At 45.6% G+C, this 21,519-nt stretch overlaps 1 protein-coding gene across 7 annotated transcripts in view; it reads right to left on the bottom strand.

Annotated features, from left to right (window-relative positions):
• RTEL1 (regulator of telomere elongation helicase 1) overlaps window positions 1-21,519 on the bottom strand; it is an 89,365-nt gene that overhangs the window by 50,622 nt on the left and 17,224 nt on the right. For all 7 annotated transcript variants that reach the window (XM_044454828.1, XM_044454830.1, XM_044454829.1 and 4 more), the window contains 9 exons: window positions 19,885-19,969; window positions 19,049-19,114; window positions 16,227-16,380; window positions 14,041-14,079; window positions 12,867-12,945; window positions 11,266-11,366; window positions 8,541-8,596; window positions 2,571-2,645; window positions 2,117-2,198 (listed from right to left, as the gene is read on the bottom strand). In XM_044454828.1, coding sequence (XP_044310763.1) covers window positions 2,117-2,198; window positions 2,571-2,645; window positions 8,541-8,596; window positions 11,266-11,366; window positions 12,867-12,945; window positions 14,041-14,079; window positions 16,227-16,380; window positions 19,049-19,114; window positions 19,885-19,969 — 737 coding nt within the window. The remainder of the gene's footprint in view (window positions 1-2,116; window positions 2,199-2,570; window positions 2,646-8,540; window positions 8,597-11,265; window positions 11,367-12,866; window positions 12,946-14,040; window positions 14,080-16,226; window positions 16,381-19,048; window positions 19,115-19,884; window positions 19,970-21,519) is intronic.

Here is a 21,519-nt window from a genome sequence, read left to right as displayed (position 1 = left end):
AGAGCGGGAATATGGATTGGGAATACAGAAGAGAGGAGGGCGGAAGAGAGAGAGAGAGAGACAAAGACACTAAAAAAGGTAAGAAAAATATAACTTTTAAAATCTATTTTTAAGTATGTGAGCCATGTCCCTGGGCTGCAGGCCAAGCTGCGGCCGCTTTGCCGAGCCCAGGGGTGGGCAGGCTGAGGCGGAGAAGGGCCATGGCTCCTGCGCCTCCACCACAGCCTTCACTGGGCAAGCCACCGCCATCTGTGGCTGCCATGCTTCCCCAAAAAGCGGTGAGAGGCGGGAGGTGCCCTGCCTGGCCAGCCGCGGCCCCATCCCTCGCCTCGAAAAGCAGCCTTTACCTCCCTCCTCACAGCCCTCTCCCGGCCGGGGGAGCCACCCCACACTCACCTCTCCGGCCTCCCACTCTGTTGGAAGTGGGGCAGCGGCGAGGACTGTAATTTCCATCATGCCCAACCAGCATGGCCAATGGAAGTTGTAGTCCAACTCATCTGGACAGTACCAGTTTTGGCAAGGTTGCATTAAAATATGGCAGTCAGTAGCTCTGCATCCAAATACAGCCATTGTGTACTATGGGAATTGTTCTGGGCTGACTTGCATCAAATACTACGAGTGGCATTAACAGTATTTATCCTTAGCATTTTTGATCATTCTTTGTCAATGCCAGTTGCAGACATCAGCTGTGTTATGCAAAATACTTTATTTAGTGCCTTGGCTGTGTTGTAGCTCTGTCCCTTGAATATGGACATGCTCTTCCCCACCTCATGTTGGGCTTCTGTTGCAGCCTGAGGGAGCAGAGCAAACCTTATTTAATTTTTTTAATTTTAATTAATTTTTAAATTTATTTTAATTTTAATGTGCAGTGGGCATAGGAATTAAGTCATATTTTTTTCAAACTATAGTCTGGCCTCCCAACAGTCTGAGGGACAGTGAACTGGCCCTGTTTGTAAAGTTTGAGGATCCCTGATGTAGATGTTAAAAAGCATGGGGAATAAAATGGAACTCTGCGGAACTCCACGCCAAAGTTGCCATGGCGCAGAGCCATAATCCCACAGCACCACCTTCTGGAATCGGCCAGACAAGTAGGAGTGGAACCACCACAAAGCAGTGCCACCAACTCCCAACCCGGCCAGCCTATCCAGAAGGAAACCATGGTCAACGGTATCGAAAGCCGCTGAGAGGTCCAGAAGAACACTCCCGCTGTTCCTCTCCCTGGACAGGTCATCATACAGGGTAACCAAGGCAGTTTCAGTTCCACAGCCGGGTCTGAGGCCAGACTGAAATGGGTCTAGAAGACTGAAATGGGTCTAGATGGTCAGTTTCCTCCAAGAGTGCCTGGAGTTTTCCTGCCACCACCCGCTGGAGCACCTTGCCCAGAAACAGGATATTGGCCACTGGCTTATAGTTGGTGGCCATCTCTGGGTCCAGAGTCACCCTCTTCAGCACAGGCCTGATCAGCACCTCCTCCTCTGTTGATCAGATCAATCTGATCAATAAATCTTCATGCCATTACTTTGGTATGTTTTTCTCTAACTCTGCCTCCCTAGTTGCTGTCAAAAACGGAACAACATAGCATCAAACCCTACAACTAGGAATGGGCTAATCTGCCAAGCTCAGTTTTGCTCAGTTCCTAATTCCTCCCAATGCGAAGTCTGTATGACAATTTATACACTTTTTGAAAAATTAAATGTTTGGTATGTACACACATTTGCAAATATATTAATTTGCCCTATGGAATAAAAACATTTTGCCAGTATTTTTGTGCGACCTTCATCACAAACCTCAGAAATACAGGGATCTTAGAAGCAATTTGCATTTCATTTTGTGTTTAGTCACAAGAAGTGCAAATCTGGTAAATTCAAATTTAATTTATCACCCATCTCTCCTTCAAACACAGCATTATTTTTGGAAGTGCAAGTATTCATCACAATTAGAGGTCCAACAAGGATCTCATTCAAGCTACCTGGAAACGGCCCTTGCTGAATGCCATTAGATCGCTATTCTTGCAGATTCCTGGTCACAGCAGCCACCATTACAAAGACCAATAATATGAGTTAAAGAAGACTGGGTCAAAAGGGTTGCATGGACTGAACGACCTCAATATCATCACCTTGTTTTTTCGTAACTGATGAATTCCACAGGTCTGTTCTCTGCTTCCTTTTTTGATTATTTACATCTGGGTGGATGTGGACCTAAACACATAAGTGACACCAATAAGTATAAAGTGAAAGAGCAAGGCATCTATGCCACATCACAAATGCCATCAGATGACTTACAGAAACTATTAGTAGCTACCATGAGTTGTTAAAGTGTCATTAACAGGGTGTATGCAAGCAAGGAATGAATTTTTAAAATGTTTTTCTACATTTCATAAATGGAAAGCTTTAATCATAAATGAATTAAACAATGGTGAGGTCATCTTGCCCTCATCTTCCCAAAACCTAAATAACCATTTCCTGCTAAGATTTCTCAAAACTTGCTATAAAGTTTTCCCAAGCCTTCCCCTGACCTTCTAGAGCCAGGGAAACCCAACGGTACGGAATCCACCTCTCAACAGTATGTACCTTATAATGCTTAGATGCTGAGCAGTATGGTGTGGAGTTAGATGTTCCTCCTGATGAATCAAAGTTAAAAACAGTCTAGGAAACAGATGGGAAGGGAAAAAAATGAAATGCACCAGTGAGGTCGTGGGGATTTCAGCAAGACATGCAACACAACGCAATTGATCACATTTCCAAATGCCGTCACCACAGCAAAAGAAAAGATGTATGAAAAGAAGGTTTGTTCTACTGGCAGTGGTCCTGTTTCCATCTCATGATCTTCAATTCTACAAACAGGCTGAAAGCATACCAAGCAGAAACAGGACACAGACAGTACTTTTAACCAATTGCTTCTACAATTTTATGTCCATTTAGGGGCTTTTAATACATAACAGACAAATATAATTGCATTTAGTACAATTAGCAGAGACAAACATATCACAGATTTTAATGCTACCGAATCAACCTTCAGCATTCTTGGTTATTCTCTTTATACCTAATAAAAATATTGATCTTATGAGCATCAGTACTACTATTCTATCTAGTGAAACCTTGTCCTGAATTTTGATCTTAAATAATTAAAAATTGCTTATATATATATCTGTGCAGAAGAACAAAGGCAAAACATACATGAAGACACATCAAATGCTGAATGAAGGACAGAGCCTTTTTTAGTTGTGACATGCAGAGCGTAGACGTTCCAACTTTGCAAAGCCCGGGGGACATATTCCTTGTCAGAAAGCAAATGACATCTTGGAAATCTTTTTGTTTTGCCAAGCTTTTAAGGGTGCATGTATGGGAGGGGGTTGGCCCTTGGGGTAGAACTACACAAGAGTGGGCTCTGTTTTGTGCCTCTTTATTCATTTTACGGTTTTGATTAGATATAAACATTTTGATTATACTGGATATATGTTATTGTTTTGAATCGCTGAACCTAGCTGTAACAGAACAACAGAAATCTTCCTTGTCTAGTTGTAAGGGTTCTAGCTGATTAATTCTATATAGCTTTGTATGTGAGAAAGACATCTTAATGGCCATCTCCAATTGTTACCCGTAATGAAAATAATTTTAAAAGCTAAAACGTTAGTGCCTTTTGGAGTGATTCTTGCTTAAATTGTCAGAATGTTTCGGGGCTCAACTATGGCCACCAGGCGGTGTTTAGGCAGTCCCAGGAGGAGTCCCAGTCCCAGTCCAGACCTAAGAAACATGTTGGGACTCTGAATTCAAAGTACCTTCCCTCAGAAAAAAATGTGCTGGCTGGAGCTCCAAGGTCATAAGGATGCTCTTAGATGGAATTCAGTGGCCATTCCAAGGGGCCGGGAAGGGGGTGAGCCAGGCGTTGTAAGTATATTTCATATCCTGTCTGCACCACAGGCTATCTCACTCTCTGCAGCAGAAATATTAGATGGACAAGAAGTTTGCCGGATGGGAGGAGCTCAGGTACAGCGGTACCTTGACTCACAAACTCAATCCATTCCAGGACTCTGGTTGTGACCCAAATTGGTCGTGAGCCAAGTTAAATTTCCCCATAAGGTTCAATGTAAATAAGGTTAATCCGTTCTGTAACCATTTTTTAAATAAGAAAATGTGAAGCAAAGTGACAACAACAAAGATCGCGGCCATCTCCCCCCCCCACCCCAAACACAAGCACAGTCATCTCCCCGCCCCCCCAGCACGACCAAGATCGCGCCTGTCATCCCTGCACATGCCTGTCATCCCTGCAGGTGCCCGTCATCCCAGCACGCTGGGGGGTGGGGGGGAGACGGGCGTGATTGTGGGCACACTGGGGGAGGGAGACACAGGCGCAAACGGTGCGCTGGAGGTGGGGAGATGGCTGCGATCACAGTTCCACTCATGCAGGAAAGACAGGCGAAATCTCGGCCATCTCCCCCACGGCTCTGCTTTGCTGCTCCTGTCTTTCCTGCAGCAGCGCGCCTCTGATCACGAACGGAACTGCAATTAAGGCCATCTCCCCCCTCCCCCCCCCGAGTGGGGAGATGGCCATGATTCCAGTTGCTTTCATGCAGGGAAGGCGCTGCCGAGATTCCGCCTGTCTTTCCTGCAGGAGCACGCCTCTGATCCCACACGCTTTCCCTGCACGAACGGAACTGTAATCGTGGCCATCTCCCCACTCGGGGTGTAGGGGGGAGATGGCTGCGATCTTGGTCGCCACCCAAAGCAGTGTTTGCAACCCAAGTCAAAATTTTTCAGAAATTTTTGTTCATGACCCGATTTGTTCGTGAACCAAGGTGTCCGTGAGCTGAGGTACCACTGTACTTCCTTGCCTCCCTGCAGTCCTTCTGCCCTTCCACAAGTGATGTGCAATCCTCAAAGTTCAGAATGTTACAAGCAGCCTTGGATTCTACTGCTAATTGAGTCCTGCCCTGTAACCTACATTTTGCTCTCCTGCAAATGCCATAAACTGTGGCTGAGAAGGACAGCTCCTCCTGGTGGTGGCTAAAAAATAAGCCCTCAAAGCAAAAAGAAAAAAATCACAAATCTTCTTCTTGCATAGCAATTAACTTCAGTATCATTGCCAACTTTACAACAGTTGCTACAGTTTTCTTGCAGTTGGAGAACTGTTCAAGAGTTACTGCCAATACACTCTCTTTAGCAGTTTTATACGAAGTACTTTGAAGATAAGTAGAAAGGAAAAGAAAAATACTTTTTGTTAAATGTCTGGCTATGAAGGTGGTGCTGATGCAAGAAATTTGGACTCCAGCATCAGGGCAAAAGTTCCTGGAAACACTGCTGGCAAGGGATGCGCTGCATCTTATCTCAACTGGGGAGAGTTCGTTTGGCAACAGCATGGATCAACAGGAGTTTAAACTGAGTCCTACAGACAGTGAGAAGTAAGTTTGTGGGAAGCAACAGGCAAAGGATGATGCACATCAATGAAAAGAGCAGCTCTAATACCGCCCAAAATAGTCTTCCCGAAATGTACAATGAAAACTAGAAGCAGGTGGTCTTTGACATCAATATATGAATGCTCAGTATGGGAAGCGAACAGTACAAACTTGACTCTTAATGCAAGAGAGCAAACATAACTTGATAGGCATAACTGAGACGTGGGGGGACGACTCCCATGACTGGAGTTCAGCAAATGAAAGATATACCTTGTCCAAGAAGAACACACGGGGCGGAAAAGGTGGCAGAGACACATGCTAAATGTTAAAGAGATGCATCTCTGCACAGAAATACAGAAGGATGAGCTCCACCAAGAGTATCTGAATTAAGCAAATGGGACCAAGTACAACAGGAAGATGGTGCTCCAGGTTTACTACCAACCACCCAGTCACAGAGGAGATGAAACAAACTGCCAATGTTTCAAGGAGGCATAACGTAGTAGTAATGGGAGACAAACTCTGCAAGATGACCCTGCCACGAAATTCTTTGCCTGCGTTGGTGAAAATTTTGTTCTACAGAAGGTGGAAGAATGAACTGAAGGATCAGCTATCCTTGACTTGATTCCAACCAACAAGGAAGACCTACTAGATAAAGTGGGAGGTGGGGGGATATGTATTTCTTTACATGTAAAATCATTTCTTTACATGTAAAACACCTTCCCCAAAAGGTGTTTTACTACCTGTGAAAGCAGGCTTCTCCAATATATTTAGATTACAAACTTCTGGATAGCCTGAAGTACCCGGTCCTGCCTAATCTTGGAAGCTAAGCAAGGTCAGGCCTAGTTGAAATCTAGATGGATGACTTAATGTTGAGACCCGCCCCGAGAGCTCTGGCTACAGGAAGTACAAGAATGTAATTAATAACTTCCAGGGCTAGCTGTCACTAATTGGAGTCGAAATAAAAATATTAATTGAGTTAACACAGATTATGGCAACACTGAGTGAAATGAAGCCTATTATCAGTTAACCCTTGTACTAACATGTTATATTGTATTTGGAGTAAGTTTAGGAAGGAGTTAATTCTGGGCTCGTCTCCTGTCTGCAAATTATGATCAAGAGAGCAAGAACAAAGACCTATATACAAATATATTACTGTGGGCAGACAATGACTTTAGTGGCATTCAGAAAATTTGGCCGAAGGTGCACTGAAACATACAGTCACATCTGTCCTAAGAGGACAATATGCTGGAAGTTAATTCTTTACCATACAGATTGCAGAGTCTGATTCACCACCAGCATTCTGAGTGGTATTATTTTGCTTTTAAAATCTATTGCATTGCCAGAAATAAGAGATAATTACTCATCTGGCTGTGAGAATGCTTGTTAGCTATGACTGGGGGACATCGGATCTGCCATCAAGAATTTGGGATGTGATAAACGTTTTGGCAGAAAGTATACTTGATTAATTGATTAATATTGCATGTGGGCAGGGATGACAGATTGATTACAAGTGGAACAAAATCTATTATGCACTGGAATGGATGATACTTAGCCTCATGTTTAACCTGGAGTTATATATTCAATATACTGATTTGCATCTACCTCAGTCACATTATACTCAACAGACAAATGTACACTATTACAAATGCATCCACTGCAGCTCTTCCCAGCTTATTACTTTTTCTACTCTGTTTTTTCCCCTCTTGTAAGGAACCCAATGCAGCTTACGTAGTTCTCCTCCTTACATCAACAACAGTACAACATAGCTTAAGGTGAGAGTGAATGTCTGGCCCAAACTCACCCAGTGAACTTTGTGGCCAGGGTTAAGTCAGGTCTCCAGTCTCAAACTCTCACCATCATGCCACTGGCTCCCAGGTATCTTCCAGGTGTTCTGGACTACAACTCCCACAAGCCCATGCCAGCAAGGTCAATGGTCAGGAATACTGACAGATGCCTACATGAGGCATTGGAAATCTCGGCTCTAGTCATCACCTTTCCATGGTGATGCTCTAGGCAGTTGTGATGTCTGAAATCTGCTTTCCATGAATAGGCCCTAATCGCACAGGGGAGTAGGCAGTCGGCTTCTTCATCAGTTAGACCCACACTAGGGATGACATTCTATCTGGGCAAAATTCTAATTTTAACTTGTCAAAATATTGTGTGTGTGTATCTCCCCCCATCAAAGTACTTTCAGCCCTCAAAGTAGGTATAAAAAGGTAAAGGCTTCCCCTTGACATTAAGTCCAGTCATGCCTGACTCTAGGGGGCGGTGCTCATCTCCTTTTCCTAGCCGAGGGAGCCAGCGTTTGTCCGCAGACAGTCTCCGTGGTCATGGGGCCGGCATGGCTAAACACCGAGGTGCACGGAACGCTGTTACCTGCCCACCGAAGCGGCACCTTTCTATCTACTTGCATTTGCATGCTTTCGAACTGCAAGGTTGGCAGGAGCTGGGACGGAGCAGCGGGAGCTCACCCCATTGTGCAGATTCGAACCGGCAACCTTTCGGTCAACCAGCCCAGCAGCACAGCGGTTTAAACCACTGCACCACCTGCATCCCAATGAAGTAGGTATAGAAGCATCTCAATCTAAACAATAGAATTCTCAAGGTGACTTTTGTTAGGGTTTAGTTCTTTGTGTACAGAAGTTTAGCTTCTACCAGTCCAGCTTTGTCCCCATCCCCCACACAGTATTTGTGCGTTCCACTGTACCACAAATACAGACAATATAGTTTCTAACCTGAAAAATGCAAGCCACATTGTTGGAATTGTCACCTTACTGGACACAATACAATGAGCTTTAAAACCTCTGATCAAAGGCAGAGAACACACGAGGGTCAGTAAAAACAGTCTTCACTGTTGTCACATAAGGAAGAAATTCTTCCTCACACACACACACACACAACCACCAATCCTTTGTACAGCTTGATCTAGCCTATCACAACTTCATACCTGGGCAGAGTGAACATGGGGTGTGGAAGTATCTGCTTCTGACCACCTATTTTCCGCCAACTTGTCCTGTATTTACATAAACTGCATCATGATTTTGCAGAAGCTCATGACTTGACATATTGACATGGATTTCTTAATTCCTTTCCAGTAACACCCTTAAAGTATTTTGAAACTACAAACAAGGAAGCAATAATCCATTACCTGGATTATGTCTACCAATTTATGCAATCCAGCCGTGTTGACGAAAATCCCACTACCTGGAAGAGGATGGAGAAGAGCATTACGAAAGTTTTACAAATATTTATCTAATTTCTATACAGTCCAATAGTCAATGCTTTCTGGGTGGTGAATAAATACAATATAGAATGAAACGATGATAAATTGGAAAATTACATTTTTACAAGTAAATAGCAAAAACCAGTTCAGGCTGCTAGGCCTGCTACAAAACAGCTGGCAACAGTCCCCAAGTTGGCAACAGTCTGGAGTTGGTAAATGCGTCAGCAAAGGAGCGTTAATAACCTGATACCTACAGCTGCTGCCTGGTGAGCCGCGGTGAGGAAATTTTCCAGAATTTGGGTGCTACTACGGAAAAGGCTCTCCCACTTGCTGCCACCAGCCGAGCCTCCCTCAGAAATGGCATTCAGAAGAAAGCCTTAGATGCTCAACATAGCATCTAGGTATATTGTGGCTGGAAGAGGCACTCTGTCAGCTAATGTGGTCCCAATCCAGGTCGGGCATCACAACTGGGCTTGGAAACATACAGACAGCCAGTGCAAACAGGACAGGATTGGGATTACATGTTTGGATCATCTGTTCCCAGTTCGTAGTCCGGCTGCCACATTTTGCAGAAGCTGCAGCTTCTGAGCTGCCTTCAAGAGCAGCTTCATGTACAGTACATCACAGTAACCCAGTTTAGAGATGATCAGATTACTGAAGCCAGGCTATCCTTGTCCAGCCAGGGGCACAGCTGGGCCACCAGCCAACGCTGGCAGAAGGCGCTTTGTGCTGCTGAGGCCTCCTGAGCCGCAAAAGACGATGACAAATCAAGAAGCACCCCAAGCCACGAGCCTGCTCCTTTAGGGGGATTGCAACACCATCCAGAGCAGGTTGCATGCCCTTCATCGGGTCAGAGGAGCCACCCACCAACAGTAGCTCATTCTTGACGGGACTGAGTTTTAGTTTGTTAGCCCTCATCCAGTTCAGTTTTGCAGCCAGGCCTTGGTTTTGCACATCCAGAGCCTCACTTGCTGAAGAGGAAAAGGAGGAACAGGGCTGCATGTCATCAGCAAATGGATGGCAACACACTTCAAAATGCTGGGTGATCCCACTTCGCGCTTTCATTTAGATGTTGAACAGCATGGGAGCCCAGACCAACCCCTGAGGAGAAGGCACAGGGCCAAGCAATCAATATATAATATAAATATAAATAATTTGTTTGTTTGGGATTCTTGTATGCTGCCCCATTCACATAAGCCTCCCCCATGCATCGCCTTCTGGAGCTGACCTACAAGGAGTGGAATAATTGCAATGCGGTGTCCTCATGTCCAACTTGGATCGACACCCCAAAGGGACACCACGGTTAACAGGATCAAAAGTCACCGACGGCTCCAGGAGTATCAACAGGGCTGCACTGCCCGTGTTGCTCTCCTGGCGTAGGTCACTGTACAGGACAATGCAGCCATTTCAGTGTCAAAACCTGGCCTGAGCCCATCTCTACAGCATGGGCATACACAAGGCATGCCACATTTAATGCTATGTATTCTGTCATCCTCTCGGAGTATCAACAGTTTGAATTTGCCTGTGGCATCAAGACCATCACAAAATATGATGCCACAGAAAGTGCAAAATACCAATAAAGAGGGACCAGACAGTGACCCTGCTGCTAAGAGGACACAATGCACACTGCCCCCAAGTGGATGATGTGTGCTCCATCAGGCTGCAGACTTGGACGGCCTCCACTCCTTTGCAGCGCCGCACAGCTACTTTCTCCACATTAAGAAAGGCGAGGGACTCTCTGCTTTTCTCAGCATGCAGAAATACAAACAGGCAGGACGATGCCCTCAATGAGACGGCCTCACCCACTGAGGTCACTTGCCAGAGGAAGGCCCCATGCAGGAACTCTGCCCCTCCCACCTAAAGCTGGTTCCCCACTCCTGCTTTCCAGAACAAAAGGCCTCCCGGGAAGAACAGCACAGCAGGATGGAGCCCGGCCTGGCCCTGCACATCAGCCAGGGGTGAAGCTCATTTCGCCCCTCCTTGCCAGCAGCTCTGATCGACGGTTCTCTGGGATTGTAGCCTCTGCCTGGAGAACCAAGGAGCACTGGGAGCCACCCTCCCTTTCTTCCTTGGAGAAGCACCACAGCAGTGGGAAAGTCAACCGAGCCCGTGTATCAGCCAAAGGGGGAACAGTAAGGGGAGGGGGAGGTTACCGACCTTTCTTGCTAGAAAGAAAGCCTTTGAGAATATTGAAACTAAGGACAGGTGCTTCTTTCTTCCTCCTTCCCAATCCCTTTTCTATTTGTGGCATGCCTTTTATAGGGTAGGGGATATCTTATTGTTAATCTCTGCATTACTATTAATTTTATTATTAGTCTCAGGGAGCCTTCTTTGGCCAAAGAGTGAGATGAATATGCTACAAATAAAGAATCCCTGGCCATTACAGACAGCACACTATAATAATGTGATTTCTCATAATTCTGAACTAAACTATTTATGTTATACTGTAGCTTTACACTTTCTTATTTTATTTTATTGCATTTTGCAAATCAATTTTAATTGTGATCTACCCAGAGTACATGTATAGGGAGTACATTTACTACCTATAGGCTAGTATAGAAATATAACAAACTGTCTCGCAAAATACCATTCTCTCTCCGGAAACACTTCCTGCCCCCATTTTCTTATAGTCCGTAATGCATATACTTACGGACTGCCGCTAAATACTGCGTTATTTGTTCCAATGACTCAAGGAGACACCTCTGGGTTTGGAATGTGATCTGGGCACTTGCAAACAGCTCAAATATGTAGCTGTAAATTCAAGGAGACACATACGATTAAGAAAATATTACAACTTAGCGAAATGTCCTGGAAGCTGTCTCCCCTTCCTTGTGGGGGACAGACAACGCCTGGCTTCCCCCCCACAAGAGCCATTTTCCTTCAGCGAGTGGCGCACAGGGCAGTGCCCTCGAGTGGTGCCAAAGGGCACTGCCCGTTTGGTGCTGGTTTGATAAGGGTTCGGGTGCCAGGCCCTTTGGTGAGGGCGAGGATAATTATTATGGGAACTTGTTTTACTATTTATTTTAGGACTGTACTGCTTGTCTTGGTGTATTTTATTGCAAACTGCTCAGAGAGCCCTCTGGGCTATGAGGTGGTAAATCCATGGAATGAATGAATGAATGAATGAATGAATGAATGAATGAATGAATGAATGAATGCTCCAATGACATAACCTCATTATCTTTTCCAACCTCTCCCAGGCCAGTGATATCCAGCCTACACTTGCCCTCAGCATCAAAAATAAAAGGAAGTGGAAGCGATAGAAAGTTCCCTGCCCCCTCCACTCCTCATGTGAGCCACCTTGGGTTTCTTGCAACAGGGAGCAGTAATTATGCAATATTGCATTGTGATATAACATATTTAAATAATATAATAATATTGTATGTACAGAGAATCAGCCGAGTAACAAAGCTGCTTCCCAAGCCTTGAAGACTGATGATCTTTAAGTCTGCATAAACATGTGGACTAGAAACTTACAAAAGAGTAACAGCTCTGGTTTTGAAAATATTATGTACAGTAGTTTGGTAAAAGCCAAGCGATTAGTTTTAATTTTGGATTCCAGCATCCAACCCTTCCCTGAATGGTAGACATGGTCCCAAGAAACAGTGTGATAAAGCAGGCGAAGCTTCATTCGTTTACTACACTGAAATCCCACCCTTGTTCCAAGGAACACAAGGTCACAGAGACAGCTCTCCTCCCGCCCACCCACACAACCACCTTCAGGAAAAGGTTGGGTCGAGATGTTGGCCAGGCCTGTACGATGTGTCGCATGTCGCTCATGGGGCACCTCATTTCCATAATTACTCGAGCTGCGTGTGGGTTGCGGTGTTGTCCAAACCAAAAAAAAAAAGGTTTCCAAAACACCCTGGGACCTGAGAACAAGCCATGGGGTGAGGGCTATTTTTTAAGCCACCCAGTTCATCAGGTTCAGGCAACATGGCAACCTACTCAGTGATGGAAATGGGGTGGCAAAGAGCTGGACCCTGCGGGGTGGGAAGAAGCCACCGCCCAGCTTCTTTTCCTCCCCCAGTCATACAAGCCCGGCCAGGGGCACTGGGCCAAGGCCGTTCCAGTCCTGCCCTTCCAAGTCTGCCTCGCTGCATGAAGCAGCAGCTTCTTTGCAATGGGCACAACTAAATTGTGTTTCTCAAGGACACAACTGCGCACCAAAGAATTCTGCACACAGCACAGCAGAAGGAGAGCAGCAAAGCGATCCAACGAGGCTTTATGCCTGCAACTCCTGGAACATACCTTCCATCCTTAGTGAGGCCACTGCCGCCTGCTGGTAGCTCTATGGCATCGATAGTGTTTTCCAGCTGAAGAAGAATCTCTTTAAGAAAAACAAAGGAGTAGGAGAAGGGGGAAATAGTGTGCCTTTCAGTGGAGGGTCACTGGTTTTGAAATCGCTGCAGCACAGGTCATCTCAGAACGCCCTCTCAGCAGGAACAGGGCTTGTTCTAAGCCGAGCCTGGAGACAGAGGGGGGAAGCTGCCTGGATGTATTCACACAGCAGGCCACCTTGGGGTCCTCCTTGTTGAAAAACATGTACGTTTTGAAAATAATGGAATAAAATACAGGTGACATCCCTCAACAAAGCCTTCAACTGGGCAAAGCAGCAGTGTGGAGGAGTGGAAAACATGCTGCTGTTTCTGCACAGCTCACAGGCTCGTCGACCCCTTGGAAAGTCCCCCGCCAATCCTTAGCATAAAAGGCTGCAGGATATGAGTTTCTAGTTCTCACAGTTGGAGAGGCTATTAACTTAATTAAAACATTCAAAAGGGGAAGGGCTGTTCGGAAGCAAGTAACCTGAAATCCAAATGCCATACAGGGGCCAATTCATGAAGTACCATGTGAAGGACCTAGGATGGTGCAAATTTTCTGGTCTTGTGGGCAGCGTTTTTAATAAGAATGCTACATGCTAAATAGAATCAAGTCAACCAATGGTTTGCCATCTGCCAAGATTATACCAATGATATGCAAATTATATTATTTACAGGCAATTAAAATATGCAAATACACTGTAGCTCTCCAGCTCAAGATGCATAAATAGGAAACATTCTTGGTATTCAACACATTGCCAGCAAATTAGCTATTATTTCTCATCCCTGTGGATGTTCTGCTCAGTTGAAGTGCTTAGGAATACACTTCTGCAAGGCTGCCGTGCAGTTTTGTTCTTTGGCTGATACTCAAGGCATTCTGGTTTTCAGGTTCTGTATATGCTGACAGTTTGTTTACTGCAGCAAAGCAGGACAAACAAGAAGTCAGTCGGTGGATGAAACACAAAATCTGGAGCTTCTATTCATAAGAACAAGTCTTCAGCTATACAGTTCACTTGGCTAAATTGAGAGTGTCTAATTTCCAAACCATTATTAAAAAGGGCAGACTTCATCTATGGAAAAAACCTGAACTTAGTAATGGTACTTACGCTTTATCTTTGCTATTTCTTCAAGCTCCATGTTTAGTCCTGTTGGAGAAAGAAACTAAATCCTTATGCATTCTAGTCTGCAGCAAGTCCCATCAATGCCTCCTTGCCCACCCCGTCCCCCAGCACAGAGGGGATGATGGATATCCAAGTTCAATACATGTGCAACGTTTGCAAAAAACTTCTTGGAGCTTTTCCCAGATCTTAACGGCAGGGAGGGACGGAGGAGGAGGCAGAGTGACCTGCAATGATTTGGGGCAGTGACCTTGCTCAGCTCATCTGCACATTCATCTGAAGAAAGGGAAGCAGACGGCAGAGCTCCACCTGGACTATACAGCTCTTGAACACCGGAATGCTGTTGGCTCATTCTCAGACTTCAGCTTGGAGGTAAGCAATAATATTTAAGCTATGGTTGCAAGTCATTCCCAGACCACAGCAGAGGAGCAGCTGAGACAGAGCCGTAGAACAGAATAAGCCAGTGGCCATTCTGTGCCTGGCTCAGGCTACCACTACCTGGTGGGTGTGCAGCTCAGACACAACAAGCCTTCAATGTTATTTTAATATGGGTTTCTTGTGTTATCATTTTCACTTGAAATGTTTATTAATCCATTTTTAAAACAAAATAAACAGTAGTGCCCTTGCATTATTTCATACGCATGGATCATTATCCATGAAGTAGAAACAGCGCATAGGGAGAGGTTTCTCTCCCTCTCTCTAGTCAAACTGTCATCTAGTTATTTTGACGGGCTGTAGATTTCTGGACAGACAAAAGGAGGTTGTTCTTCCTGCAATGCATAGTCGAAGTACAGAACTTGCTGTCACAGGATGTGGCAAGGCCCTTGCCTGAATGCTTGGACTAGACTTCCCCAACCTTGTGCCTTCCGGACATTTTTGGACTGCAACACCCAGAATTTCCAGTCAATGGCCTTGCTGGATGGGAATTCTGGGAGTTGTGGTGCACATGCCTCTGAAGGTCACCAGGATGGGGAAGGCTACCTTAGATAATATTAAGTGGGAAGACTGCTCTATCTATGGTCAATAGCCATGATGGCGATGGAGTTTCTGCATAACCATCCTGGCTACTGACCAGCTCCTGGGAAACAACACCAAGGGAAGGCTGTTTTCAGGCCCTGCACATGGGCTTCCCAAGGCATATAGTTGGCCACTGTAGGAAACAGGATCCTGGACGGTTCATCTGACATGACAGGGTGTGAACAAGAGAAGAATTCCACTTCCTTCAGACGCTTGTCCTTTCCTTCCCAGCAACTCACAGCTTTTGCAGTCTGCCTGGGTGGATTAAAATGCTAATAATGTAAAGAAATAAATACATATGGCACAGCACCTCCGGGACCCAATCGTGCAAGCAAAGGGATTCCCTGCCTTGTTCACAGCTGATCTCTTCCTTTCTCTATTGCCTCTGCAGCAACCAGGAAGGTCTGCACAATCGACAGGAAGCTCCCTCTGCCCGAATGTTCATATGCTCAAATTTGTTCCGTGCTCCAGGAATAATTTCTGGTGCAGCCCTTTGGGTGGCATACAGCTCATATAGACTTCCCTGTTTTTACTGGACAGCTGGGAAGCAGTCCCTGGTCCCTCCCTGAAAGGAAGCAGCAGGGAAAATGGGCAAGCCTCTAGCTCCCCAGCTTTCAAGAGTGGGGCGATGGGATTGGAAGCAGCAGAGGAAAAATCCACCTTGCTCAGGCGCGGTCTCTCCCTTTTTGATGTACAGGTGTATTTGGAGGTGTGTGTGCTTGAGGGAGAAAACAGGACAGAAAGGAAAAAATAATAACCATTCTGCTCTTCTTTTCCTTCCAATATCTCCTCTTAATTCCTTCTTTAACATTTCCAACCTAAAATTCAAAAATCCAAATCACAAAAACCAGCATTAGGTGTGCAATGAAGAAGCTGCTTTTGGGTGCCATCACATATGTTGGCTTTTCCTTAGTTTTACCGGACTATGCTGAGAAATTCCGCAGCAGAAGCTTCACTGGCATTAACGCAAACTGCACACCCACCGTTCCACTTTATTATACAAGCTCCTTTCCCTCCACACCAGGTGCACAGGGGATGTGTCAGAAGGATTCGGCCCAGTACTCCTGATTTATGGATGGCCTAGTAAGCACGGTGGCTGCATAATTTCCCGAAACCCTCAGTGCATTCTAGACATTGCTGCTGGATTAAGACTTCACCTGAGTTGCTGGGATCCATACTGAATTCAGGGTTGATTTCATTCCGCTGAACTTGTTGGGCTTGTTCTTCCAACACCATGTTAATGGCATCTATAGATGAAGCAATGTCATAGGGAGTCAAGTCAAACGATGCCAGGTCCTCACACAGCCTCTCCTGAAGATGAAGGTGAAGGTGAAATGTGATACTGAGATTTTAGAATATTAACAACACCCACTGTACACGCTCTTTGTACCTGTGTGGCTGGACAGATCCTGCGCTGGAAAACGGGGCAGTTCGATGAACAAATTGAGCAAGTAGCCCCTTTTCACAACAGGAATCCTGCCATTGTAGGACCTCTCCAAGCTACTGACTGTGTTTGCGTGACATGACAACCCACTGACAACCCTGAAGGGGACAAGCCATGATGGGCCGTCCTGCTGCAAACCTGAACTGCATCCCATACTGTGCCTGGGAGCAACAGGCCACCTTGGCAACCCTCCTTGGGGGTGTCATGCTGACCAGGCCTGGGTGCCCCAGCCCACTGTGGGTGCATGAGGCAGTGCGTGAGCCGCGAATTCTCCTCAGCGCCCTCGCCAGCTTACCCAGGGCACCAGCAACCAACCCACTGATGCTCAAGCACACAGCAAACAGCCATCGCCAGCCCGGCGCTCCCCTTGCTGGCTGCAGGCCCTGCTGCGCTTGCCAGAGTGCTGCTTTCCAGGGAGACGGCTTCCTAAGCTGGCCTCGTGAGTGTGTGGAGATGTGTCCTTGTGTGGGGCCAAAACGAGAAGCCTCGCCTAGTTAATGCCCTAGGAGGCAGCCGCCTTGACCACGGGCAGTGCCCAGACAGGTATTTTTTACTTGACCTCCCCCTGGCAGTTGCCAAAAGGTGACCTTTGCTTGAGAAAGGGGACAGCCAGTAGATCATCTCCTTCCTGGGGAGATCCTCCATTTTCTTTGTTTGGATTTGACTCTTCTTATGAACTTTCATTTTCTCCATCTTTTCCTGAGACCTCGGGAAGGTGGAAAAGCGCTCGCGCTCGCTCTCTCTCTCAAAGCTCAAGCTTCCCTTTAAAACAGGGCCTTTGCCACGGCTGATCATTGTTGTTGTTCCTGTCATCTGACAGAGACATTTCCCTATCAAAACCCTTGATTAGCCCTGTCAGAACCCCATTTTAAGCCCGAGTTTGACTGCTAGGCCTCAAAACTCTGTGCACTCATAAAAGGGCTCATGCTTTTCCACTTACGAAGCATCTGGAGCCTTGGGAAAGGGTGGGAAGGATTCAGGGCACACTGAAGAGACTGTCAACTCAGCGACAACAAAAAGCGTCCTCATCCCTCCAAAAAAGGTGGGGGGCGGGTGAGGAAGAGGAGACAAAAGCTACAGCAAGCAAGAAGTTGCCTGCAGTCGGCAAGGGGAGAGGAGAGGAGACAGGTCCTGCCATACAGCTCCATAAGACACCCATGGGAGGAGTGAAGGGAAAGGAGGAAGACAACCCATGGTGAGCCCAGTCATCTGTCCAGTATGCTGTGGGAAGGTAGGTTCATGAACAACCCCATCCTGTGCAGCTTATTCAAAGAGTAGGATGCTGCGTCATGTGAACCTACATTTTCCATTCTGATTACTAAAGACAGATGCTGGCATTTCAGCTGGGAGATTTTCACCAACCTTCATCTATTGCTCAAGGTAGGACCCTAATTTCACCCTGGACACCTCACTCCTTCAACATGGGGCAGAAACAGGAGCTTTCAATTTCAGTGTGTGCTTGGAAGTTCCCCATGGGCCCAAGGCCACTTTGCTACGGATCACTCTCAAGAACCATACGCAGAAGGCAATCAGGGATATTGTCTCACTGGTGGTGAAGCCCTTATGCCTCAAGGGAGCGAGGCGCAGCACTCTGCACCAGCAGGGGCTCTCCTGTATGCTACTGTAACTCCTGTGCTTGCACATGGCCCATGCAAAGGGCCATTCTATAGATCAGAGCATACACATTTCAAGAGCTTCCCACTTCTTTTTCTCCTATCACAAAGGATTTTCAGCCAGTCATAAAGCAGATCTTGTAATATTATTTATTTATATAACAATTTATATTGTTATTTCTTGTATTTTAATTTTATGTTGTGAGCCGCCCCGAGGCTTCTGCGAATGGGGCGGCATAGAAATGTTTTAATAAATAAATAAATAAAAATATGGCAGCTACAGCAACCAACTTGGAAGCAAGCCAAGTTCACTGGAAAAAAACCCAGATGGCGCTTCAAAGTTCCTACACAAAAAGGCTGCCCGGCTGCCCCCTGCCATCTCTCCCCTTATAGCTGAATTTCTGCATTCCCTTCCATGGCCAGTAGCAAGATCTGAAAAATGCAGCATGTCACGGTTGACCTGGAGAGATGGGATAGATGGTGCACCGGCATCTGTGCGATACCTGACTTCCCTCTGCAGTAAGAAAGTACCCACAGGAAGACCAATACGCTGCAGTGCTGAAAAGGCAAAGCCACCTTTAACGTCAAGCAAGCTCCTTCATGGATATGCATCCCGGACATGTCAACACTGACAGGAACAGCAGTGCAAAGTACACACAGCAAATAAGAAATAAAAGCAACTTTATCTGTGGAAAGGGCCACCTTCCCCACCACAGTATCCTCCTTAGGTCTCCCTCCCTCCCTTGCTTGCATAGCTAGATACTCTGTGAAAGAGAAGCAATACTTCCACTATTTAACTCAGTGACTCTGTCTAAAGACTATCATTTGCTTACTCAAATCTTCTTGGAAGAACAAATATTCACCCAATACTGGAGCTCCTGTGTGGCAGATGGCCAAAGGCTCGCCACCCAAGTTTACTTACCACGTTGTGAGCTTCATCAAGTATGACCACAGTCTCCTTCAAGTCCAGGTTGTGTGCTCTTCGACTCTGTTAAGAACAAAAAGTGAGAGGCAGCCTGGCAGGGACACCCCACTCGCAACTATTGACCCCCCACCTGGCCCCCATTTAGAGGGATGCCATTCACATGCAGGATACCCCTCTGCAGGCTCTCAGCCCAGGCCAAAAGGACAGGCCTCCCTCTCATTCAGAAGGCTGCCAACCCTACACTTCTGAAGCTCTGATTTCCCCATTCCACGAGCAACTCAACTATCTTTGCTATATCTGGTGCAGCAAAGTGGTCCTATGCCCACTCGTTGTATAGCAAGTTATACAGAATTTTAACAAGCAGAGCTTCCAAGATGGAAGAAACTGCAGCTGCCAAAGCTCTTGTCTGTGTAGTCCGAAGGGAAAGCACAAGGAACAAAAGAATATGCAGTCTATTTTGAAGGATGAAAAAAGTGAGAAATGCTGCATGCAGTCTTCCATATCAGCTGAGAAAAGACAATTTTGCCAGCCTAGCAGGTGAATGCTCTTTAAAAATCCGGCTTTCTACAGGAATACAAATGAAGGCAACACATAATGCATTAGAATACAAAAAACATTTCCCATCCCCAGACAAAAAAGGTTAGTGTAGAAATTACTGCCCCAGCTCACAAAATTGCATGTATGTCTTCTTTTTGCCTCATATGATGAGCATTTACATTAATAACATATTCTGTAATGCATTAATAAATTTCATCTTCTATAGGCATATGCAGTAACATCCTTTAAAAATATTTGGTGAAACAGATATATTTTCTTTAAAATGCACAGCATACCTTTGAGTCCAGTAAATAGTTATAAGGCATAAAAATGATGTCTGCCTGTTGCTTCAGATTCCGGGAAAGGTAATAGGGGCAAACTCTGTATAAAGAGAAAGGAGAAAGAATTTCAGGATGGCCACAAGAAGACTAGCGTGCTTTCCACAGTCATTAATTACGACTCTCAAGGGTTTCTTGTCAGCTTCTTAATGGGCCAATCTGGCCCATCAGATCTTAAAGGCAGATGGTCTGCTATGTTTACACGCGTTCTTCATCTCTCGTTTCATAAAAGAGAACGCAAAGAATAACTCCTTAAACATGCAAGTGCAGCAATGAGAGAGAAAAGCTGGAGGGGAGAAAAGCTAGTAGGCTTCAGATTTGAGGGACGCAGCATTTCTGTCAACACAGACCAAGGCAAGACCCAAGAAAATAAACCTTGAGAGGGAGAGGGTGGTAAAGGGAAGGGAGGATCTTTCTAAAGCCCCTCCCAAAGGATGGTGGTGGGGAACCATGCTCGTCACGCAACAGTCTTCCAATCTGTTTTACTGCCCACTAGACAAACAGCTGTTGGCATTACCTTGCATCTGCTTACACTGAACTACATTTACCATTTTGATGCACTTTCTCCCACCCTGCAGAGATTCCTTTGGAGCGCCTCACAATCCCTTTGGGTTTTAACCATGCTAAATAGTTCAGTGCCACCAGCAAATCTGGCTGTTTCATTGCCTGCTCCCAATTCCAGATGATTTATGAATACGTGGAAAAGCACTGGTCCCAATATAAACACCATGGGACCCCACTGTCAATAACGGAAGGACTACCATTTATTCTCACTCTGTTTTCTGTTTTTGAGCCAGCGACTGATCCTTAAGAGGAGCCAAACCTTTGATCCATGGCAGCTGAGTTTGCTCAGAAGCCTTTGGTGAGGGACTTTGCCAAAGTCCAACTAACATCCATAGGACTGCCTTATGTGCTTATTGACACTTTCAAAGAATTCCATTAGGTAAGAGAGGCAAGACTTTCTTTTGTAGAAACCAGGTTGATTTTTTTCAGCAGAGCTTGTCCTTCAACCTGTCCACCGATTCTCCCTTTAATAAGGCTTTCAACCAATTTACCCAGAATGGACATTAAGTCAACCAGCCTGTAATTTCCTGTATCCCCCTTGGATCCCTTTTTAATGCTTGATGTTACACTGGTCATTCTCCAATCCTCCCATGCAGAGGCTGATGTTGGGGAAATTGTTTTTTTAAAGATCAGCAATTTCATATTTGAGCTCTTTGAGAACTCTAGGATGGATACCATCTGGGCTGGAGATTTAACTTTTGGTTAGTAAGGCTGAGAAATTCATCTTTTGTCAGTACTATCTGCCTTAATTCCTCAGGCTCCAGTTCAGGAACAAATAGGTGTTCTGTCATGAAGACAGAAGTAAAAAAAAAAAAAAAAACCAAAACCATTCAGCTCCTCTGCAATCTCCTTATGCTCCTTTAGTGCTCCTTTATCATCCAATGGTCCAGCTGCTTCTGGCACTTCATTCTTTCCAACTGGTTATCATGTCTCACCATAGGCTTGTAGCTTATTTCCTTCCAGACATGGAAGTTGCACAGCATCAAATGTCTGATGAGTCCTAGGTTCTCCTAGTCATTTTTGAAAAGC

Source organism: Varanus komodoensis, unplaced genomic scaffold (assembly GCF_004798865.1).
Source record: "Varanus komodoensis strain SLA01 unplaced genomic scaffold, ASM479886v1 scaffold8, whole genome shotgun sequence".
In the NCBI taxonomy this organism is placed as follows: Eukaryota; Metazoa; Chordata; class Lepidosauria; order Squamata; family Varanidae; genus Varanus; species Varanus komodoensis.
This window is presented reverse-complemented; position numbering and strand designations above follow the sequence as displayed.